Raw genomic sequence first — 9,399 nt, 5'->3', positions numbered from 1 at the left:
TCCCAGTACTCACATACTCTTTTGGAGTTATACATTGGACTCACACAGATCTCGAGCAACTCCAAAGGAAAACAAGAACAACACTTACTAAGCATAAAAACATCATCTTAAATCCGCCATAGAAAGATTAACCCTTCCACGTAATCAGGTGAACGTGGCCTGATTGACATAGTTAACCTTCACTACAAACAAATATAGTCACTGCGAGAGTTTTTCTACAGGAAACAAGAAACATCACAGTTATATAAAGCAGTAACTCTAGCAGACTCAAATAACACACCATTAAACTTACACTCACATCGTACAGACTTGACACAACATATTACATCTGGGTGCAAGCTCTTGGCACAGACAGATTATTTACACAGACATAATCAAGTAGCAAATATAATACACCAAGAGTTTGCAAAGAAGCACAAATTATTAGACATCCATGAACCATACTATAAATACATTCCACAGACAGTATTGGAAAACAACACAAATAAACTGTACTACGACAGAGCCATAATCACAGCTAAAACAATTTACCACAACAGACCAGACATCACACTCATTGACAAACACAACAAAATCATATACATTATAGACATAGCCATTCCAAACACTCACAATGTACAAAACACATGAACTGAAAAAATTAGCAAGTACACAGAACTTGCCAAGGAAATAAGGCATCTGTGGAGGATGAATAAGGTGCTTATTGTANCAGTCAGTGTTGCTTTGTGCCAAATTTATTTCAAAGTAGAATATTGTGACTTTTTAAATTTTTTTGATATGCCCAAAATTTTGACCCTAAATATTGACCCTATCACAAATTGCCTTATGACTGCTGAGAAACATTTACTACTTATTAACAAAGTTACATACTGTTTATATATTTTTTCTTAATATAAAATAACTTTTACAGATTTTAATGTGTACTTTATATTAAACTATACATATGAGAATAATCACAAATAATCATTTTTTTTAAAATACTGTTCTAATTATAATTATTTAGTTCGTATAACATAACCATCAAAAATTATTGTGACATTATCACAATGTCAGGCTGCAATTTTTTTCATATTTTTTATTTATTTAATTTAAAATATATGCTCTTGATTTAGTAGTGTCTTGCCCCTGTACATCATACTTTTCTTTATAACAGAGTCATGCCATCTAACTCCATTCTGGAGAAAATTTTTGAATTCAAATCGAATGACTTCCCTTCCATACCGGACGTTTGTATATAGTTAGTCGGGACCTCCTGTCCATATGCTTTCCATGTGTGGTCTCAACTTTCGTCTATCTAACTCTGATCTTGAGATTAAGGAAGAGTAGATGGACAGATGCCAGTGGGAATTTATAGGTCTGCAATTTGAAGATTGCAGCTCAAATACAGGTATTAATCTGGATATCAACCAAATTTAATCTTGTAACTTCCTTAGCAGGTACAGTTCTCTGCCAATTTTTTTTAGAGAAAAGAAAAAGCAGAGAACTGTTTGTGTTATCCTGGCTAAGTTCTCCTTCTATATTCCAAACATAGATGGCAAATGAAAAATATATTATGAATATTCATGTAATATTAATATTAATGACAAATTCATACATATAGAATTGAGTGCATGCATGCATGCTTGTGTATGTTTTTATACAGATTTTTTCTTATATGATTTTGATTTAACACAGTTTGAAAAAGAAATTCAATTTCCTTTTTTACCTGATTTGTTTTGAACTAACACATTTCAATATATCTGCCTTTTTACAAAATTTCCATTTGATTTTAATTCTAAGAAAAAATATTCATACTTCCTTTTCTAGAAAATTGCTCTTTTTCAAAAAAGATCTTAGAATTTTCATTTAAGGCTGTTAAATACATTCAAGTAAATTTTAAGATTTGGCTGGTTTTTTTATAACTTATTTTAACATGCATAGTGATAATGGATGCCATTTGAGTGGCATTTCGTATGAAATGGAGTATGCCATTGCTTTGCTTACTTAGCTTGTCCAATCAGTCTTTCATTCTGACTTTATCCTGTAATTGAAATAGTCAGAAAATATTTAATTTGAAGTTTGACCATTTGTTTGTATGATTGCATTTCTTCNTTAAATTAATACATTTCAATAAATTTGCCTTTTTTAAAAGTTTCCATTCAATTTTAATTGTAAGTAAAACTATTCATACTTTCTTTTCTTTAAAAAAAAATTCTTAGAATTTGAATTTAAGGCTTCTACACATGCTCAAGTAAATTTGAAGATTTGACTGTTTTTTTATGACTTATTTAGACGTGTGTAGTGACAATCAATCTTTCATTCTGACTTTATCCTGTGAGTGAAAGAGTCACAAAAAATTTAATTGAAGTTTGATGATTTGTTTGTACAATTGTACAAACAAATCATCAAACTTCAATTAAATTTTACAATTGTATTTCTTGTAAATTGTATTTCTTCCAATTTCTTTCAATACAGAATATTTTTTGTATGCTGTCTGGTATTAAAGACTAGAAGAGATATTTTGACATTTCATTGAAAAGTAAAATAAAAATAAAATTTATGCAAATAATAAAATGTATTAAATTTTGTTGATAAGTAAGTTACAATTGTTCCTCCTCTGATTTATTAACTAAAATTGAAGTATTTTGTTTAAACACACCCTATTAAATATATTAAATCCATCCTATATTATATTTAAACACATCCTATTATATTAATTGGTTTATTGTACTATTTTTACTGATTTTTAACATCTGAAATCAATCTTTTGTATTTCCACTATAGACAGTATCTTTTTACATGGCTTTTTTAAACACATTTTTCAGGAATATACTTACAATATAAAAATAGAATTGGATATAATTTCAATTAAAAATGAAGACAATTCGGTTTCCTCTGTATTTTTTATATTGAGAATTGGATATATTTGCAGGTTTTAAAAGANTACAGTCACTGCGAGAGTTTTTCTACAGGAAACAAGAAACATCACAGTTATATAAAGCAGTAACTCTAGCAGACTCAAATAACACACCATTAAACTTACACTCACATCGTACAGACTTGACACAACATATTACATCTGGGTGCAAGCTCTTGGCACAGACAGATTATTTACACAGACATAATCAAGTAGCAAATATAATACACCAAGAGTTTGCAAAGAAGCACAAATTATTAGACATCCATGAACCATACTATAAATACATTCCACAGACAGTATTGGAAAACAACACAAATAAACTGTATTACGACAGAGCCATAATCACAGATAAAACAATTTACCACAACAGACCAGACATCACACTCATTGACAAACACAACAAAATCATATACATTATAGACATAGCCATTCCAAACACTCACAATGTACAAAACACATGAACTGAAAAAATTAGCAAGTACACAGAACTTGCCAAGGAAATAAGGCATCTGTGGAGGATGAATAAGGTGCTTATTGTATCTGTTGTTCTTTCCTGTACAGGTGTGATACCACACACACTACACAAAAGCCTGGGAACATTACAATTGAATAGAAATACATACATAACACTACAGAAGGCCACTATACATGCCATATTGTTAGGAAATTCCTGAATACAGTGTGTCACACTGTATTCAGGAATTTCCTAACAATAAATAAATAAGTGTATCACACACTTATTTAATTTTAGTTTTGTTTTGGTTGCCATGCCTTGACTCTGGTCTGGCATAGTACACAGCCATCGGTGTGAACCGAGTATAACCCACTAAACACAATAATAATAATAATAATAATAAGCACAGAGCTCAAACAGTTAGGAGTTGAAAGTTAAAATTTGGTACACAGTTATGGTATGTCATGAGAACGCACACTAAGAAGGGATTTTTTGAAATTTCCCCTCGGGGGAGAAGGACAGGATTAAAGTTTCGACAATGGAAGTGTTAAGTAACAATGGCAGTGTTAACAATGGAAGTGTTAAGAGAAAGCAATGTGCAAGATTTACATACGCAGATGCAGTTTTTTTCATTTTTGCAAGAAATCAAAAATTTTTTAACCCATCTAAAAATTCTCTAATTGGTCTGGAAACAGGGGGACCTAATTCTTGCATTCTTTGAAAGCGGGTAAGATTGAATATAATGTAATAATCTTAATCTTCAGTATCATTATCTTTTGCCCGAGCAACACCGGGCCTATCTGCTAGTTAATATATATTTACCATCATATTCTATCATACTTGGAGCTCTCAAACAAACAGCATGTAGTGATATTCGACATAGAAACAGATTGTTGTTGCTAGTTTGCCATTAGTCAATGCACTAGTAAAATATGTGAGTTTATGAAGCTTTCAGCCAGCTATGTGAGGTCCCATTCCCAGTGTACTCATAATTACTTAATTATATGTATGTGACATATTTTACAATCGTTTTTGATTTCATTTTTTACTGCTTCAGTAATTTATAATTATTATGTTTCTCGTTCAATCTTTTACATTTATTTAGTGATTTGTAAATATATGTTAAATAATTTTTCTTATATACTGTTTACTAAGTTTGTTGATTTTTTTTTATTAATTGTGTTTGTTTCAATTTTAAATACTTATTAAAAATTATCAATTTTCATTATTGTTCATTTTTATTAAATTTATTGCTAGTGCTAACTGTAATTACATATTTTTAAACCTGTTGTTATAGTATTTTTTGTGATTTTTGCTGATTGTTACTATAAATCTGTATAAACAAATAAATAAACCACGCAACAAAATTAGGTATATGTTTGTTGTTTTATACTTATGTAAAAATCCTTATTTTCTACTATTAAGCTAAATAATGCTTTCTTTTTCACTTAGTCCCCCACTTTCTGAGTCCACAAACTGCCACTGATAAACATCTTAGAAAAATAAAAAACAATTAAAAATGTACACTTAAAAATTATAAAAAAATGTAAATATGACCAACCTTTAAATTTTCATTTATGATATCTTTAGATATTATTGATGGCATTGAGGAAAGAATGGTAAATGATGCAATCTCTAATATAGAAAATTTTTCTTCAGATTTCTTCAGTAATTGTAATGGCTTCTGAGAATTAATAATCTAAAATAATAATTAAAAACTAAGTAATACATTTAACTGTATACTAACTAAATAATTTATCCTCATTAAAGAATACACTAATAAAACTTAATTCTGACAACTAGAACTTTTCACTCAGTATATGAAAACTATAAATAATCTAATATTAAATATTCTGTATGAGTATAAATAAAATAATAAATTATTTTCTAGTGATGAAATGCAAAAAAGATAAAGTCATATTACTAAGTCCATATATACACACACACACACACAGGTATCCCTTGCTTAACACTGGATTTAATTAACGAATGAAATTAATTGTGGCAATTCCTTTATAGGCATAGCAGAAGTTTTAATTAACGTGATTTTACCAGATGTTTTTATTTAACATAGGTATCATATTTGATTAATATGATTTTGATATACATGTAGCATCAAGGGATTAATTAACCACATTAATCAAGGGATACTCGTAATTCCATTAGTTCATTTATAATTTTAAAAATAACTAAAAATGAACAAATACAGATAAACATACATACATTCCATTAATAAACAATAACTCAATTCTGTTTTCACGTAATTTTGATTTAATACAGTCTGCAAAAATTAAATTCTCTTTTCACTTGATTAATTTTAAATTAATACATTTCAATAAATTTGCCTTTTTTAAAAGTTTCCATTCAATTTTAATTGTAAGTAAAACTATTCATACTTTCTTTTCTTTAAAAAAAAATTCTTAGAATTTGAATTTAAGGCTTCTACACACGCTCAAGTAAATTTGAAGATTTGACTGTTTTTTTATGACTTATTTAGACGTGTGTAGTGACAATCAATCTTTCATTCTGACTTTATCCTGTGAGTGAAAGAGTCACAAAAAATTTAATTGAAGTTTGATGATTTGTTTGTACAATTGTACAAACAAATCATCAAACTTCAATTAAATTTTTTGTGACTCTTTCACTCACAGGATAAAGTCAGAATGAAAGATTGATTGTCACTACACACGTCTAAATAAGTCATAAAAAAACAGTCAAATCTTCAAATTTACTTGAGCGTGTGTAGAAGCCTTAAATTCAAATTCTAAGAATTTTTTTTTAAAGAAAAGAAAGTATGAATAGTTTTACTTACAATTAAAATTGAATGGAAACTTTTAAAAAAGGCAAATTTATTGAAATGTATTAATTTAAAATTAATCAAGTGAAAAGAGAATTTAATTTTTGCAGACTGTATTAAATCAAAATTACGTGAAAACAGAATTGAGTTATTGTTTATTAATGGAATGTATGTATGTTTATCTGTATTTGTTCATTTTTAGTTATTTTTAAAATTATAAATGAACTAATGGAAATACGAGTATCCCTTGATTAATGTGGTTANAATATTTTTCACTTTATGAATATTTTTATTTATTTTATTTCTATATATATACTTTTTCATCAATCTTAGTATTCTGATAAAAAATGATAAGTTAACTAAAATATATTTAAAATGATGTATTTATTATTAGTTGATAGAATAAATATTTTTGATAATAGTAACAATAATCATAATAAATATGACAAATCAAAGATTATATCATTTACAGAGTGTGCATAAAGTCTTGAACCAATGGGAAACATTTTCTCATTAAGGATTGAGTGATAATCTTGAGTAAGGAAGACTAAATAGAGATAATTTTCCTTTATGGACAAAACAGATAGATGCAAAAAGAAGCCAAATCAATGTGAGACAACCAGAAAAGTCTTCAATAACACACAGGAACAGTGGGAAAACTGCTTCAGAAATTTTGGGAAATAGGATTGGTCTACGATAAACCTTGAAGTGGATGACCATATGTCAGTGAGACGAGAACTGATGTGTTTGCAAAGTTTCATTTGGTTAGTATCAGCATTAGTGTTAACTTGTACTTGTTCATTTTCTCCATTGGTTCCAGATTTTATACACACCCTGTACTATAATTTCAATGAAAATAATAATATATATTCTTTTAAATAGTTTTAAATGATTTAGAAATAAATTTTTTTATAAACTGTTACCTCTTTTATTAATGTTATAGCTTGAATCCATGGAAGTGAATTACGAGGAATAACTGCATCTTTTAAAGATGGCAAATAAAACTTCATCTGATCAGGACATGCTTGAAGTACTTTAATCACAAAATCTGAATATCTTCTATCGGCATATGGTGCATTTAATGAGTTTAATATATTTGTGATAGTATGATTTGGATTTCTGAATAGAAAACATATGTATAAAAATTTTAATACTTTAATTATAATAACTAAAACTTATTATTTTTCTTCCAATTTGTCTATTAAGTGCACTTCATTGTGTGATAAAAATAAAAAAATTTATTAATGTAAAAATCACTCAATAAAGTCAGTAACAAAATTTTTTCTCCTGCAAATGTAGACTCTATCTAGAGTAATATTACAGCATAATATTTTTTTATTATGCTGTAAAAAATTTATATAGCTCAGCAATTGATGTTTGATATTTACACTACTGAAAAGACAAGGTATACATTAGAAACTATCGAAACTACAAGTCATTATTGAATCTTGACAGAAGGAAACACATTTCTAGGACATCATTTGAAAAATGTCTATAGAAGTGAAGAGGTAGACTGGAGTACATGGGATCATGGACTGGACCAAGTATATGTAATTCTAAAAATTAGATAAAGATAATTTTAAAATGCTGCATGCATTGAGTGTCATTTTGTAGCAGTTATTAATATTGTTGTTTGACTTGTAAAGACTGATTAATTAAGAATAATGTATTATATACAACATATTTTTATCAGAATTATAAATCAAAAAAGAAACACAGTAAAAATAATCAAGACATTCAAATGCTTGTTCTAAACAAGTGGCCTTACAACTGACTGCAGAACTCAAAGTAATACATCAGAAGACTGTAGCTTTTTGAATAAGAGGAAAAAAACCATCTTATTGACTGATATTAGATACTAAAGATAAATCCTGGACCCATTATTGAATCCTAGAGAAAGAATGAAGAAAATCCTGCCAAGTAATAGTGCATTTCAACTTTGTACAGCTGACAAAGTTCAAAATAGATTACTCTCAGAGAAAGTTATGATATATTTGGTGAATATTATTTCAGTAAATATTATATCACATGGTATCATAAACAGTTCTGTTGCTTGTATTCCTTTCCTGAAAAAATTAACATCATGATAGATGAAACCATGTATAATAAGGACCATGCACAGCAGGAGGAGACTACTCTATAAATAAAAATATCTTTTGTATAAATTTCATTTTCCAGAATTAAAATATAGCCAAGAAGAAATTTTATTGCAAACTTTATGAATAACTTGTAAAAATAATTACATACTTTATATTAACTTACTTTCCACTATTATTCATAATCCTGTTTGAAAAGATTATTCCATTTTTATGAGAACAACAAACAGATATCATAAATTGATGAGCAGCATCTCTAACAAAGTTTATTTCTTCATCAGAAACTTGCTAAAATTAGATATAATTCATATTAAACACAAATATTGAGAAATCTAAATCTTACTTTATCTTAGTTTAATTTAAAATAAAATTCAGTTTTGATAAGAAAATTTATCAATGATTATTAAACTTATGAAGATTTATTATGATTATTAAACTATAATCATAANCTGTGATTTATATGTAACCATTATGGTAACAATAAACAAATCTAATTTAACTTTGAAGTTAAGACTATTTACAAAAATATATATTTTCGAGTCTATCCATTTATCCTTTAATACAACCACAGAAGCAATAGTTACATTGGAGAAAAAACTTCATTAAAAAACAAATAATAATAGGTAAAAATTCACAAAGTTAAAAAAGATATCAAACATCAGCCTTATATTTGAGGATCTGATGCTTTTACATTAAAACAATATTAAATCTCACTATAACATCAAGTCCTTAGCCAATTTATAACTGCTACAACCAACAGACTGCCGAAAATCTATCGGGCTAGTTTTATGCTAATTATTAAATAAATTACGTAATCAATTTGGTACTAGAGGTAAGCATTAGGCGCCATCTCTTATTAATATTAATAATTATAAATAATTTTAATTAATTTAAATAATTTGGAACCGCTGGGAGAAAAAATCGGCCCGGAGCGGGACTCGAACCCACAACTCCTGCTTACCGTGCAGATGCGTTGCCAGTTACGCTACCCGGACCTCCGATCCGATCTCCTCTTCCAGCGTATATAATCTAACTACTTAACCATCGACGGTTATTACAACGCCGGCTGGGGACACATTCAGTGCCCACGTCCTACTTCCCATACGGCTCTCAACCGGCCATCGCAAGCCCCGGCAAGGCGTAATATATATAC

General features: G+C 28.4%; 1 protein-coding gene across 1 annotated transcript in view; it reads right to left on the bottom strand.

The window, feature by feature from the left end:
• Positions 1-4,609: 4,609 nt before the first annotated feature.
• LOC111613152 (nucleolar pre-ribosomal-associated protein 1-like) overlaps positions 4,610-9,399 on the bottom strand; it is an 11,341-nt gene continuing 6,551 nt past the window's right edge. Inside the window, exons 4-7 of the mRNA XM_023354467.1 lie at positions 8,413-8,534; positions 7,074-7,269; positions 4,915-5,052; positions 4,610-4,846 (exon numbers count right to left, since the gene is read on the bottom strand). Coding sequence (XP_023210235.1) covers positions 4,802-4,846; positions 4,915-5,052; positions 7,074-7,269; positions 8,413-8,534 — 501 coding nt within the window. The 3' untranslated portion in view covers positions 4,610-4,801. The remainder of the gene's footprint in view (positions 4,847-4,914; positions 5,053-7,073; positions 7,270-8,412; positions 8,535-9,399) is intronic.

This window comes from Centruroides sculpturatus, unplaced genomic scaffold, assembly GCF_000671375.1.
Source record: "Centruroides sculpturatus isolate CEXI.00-Female unplaced genomic scaffold, Cexi_2.0 scaffold1663, whole genome shotgun sequence".
NCBI classification, from domain to species: domain Eukaryota; kingdom Metazoa; phylum Arthropoda; class Arachnida; order Scorpiones; family Buthidae; genus Centruroides; species Centruroides sculpturatus.
The sequence above is the reverse complement of the archived record's forward strand: the minus strand, read 5'-3'. Positions and strand labels throughout refer to the sequence as shown.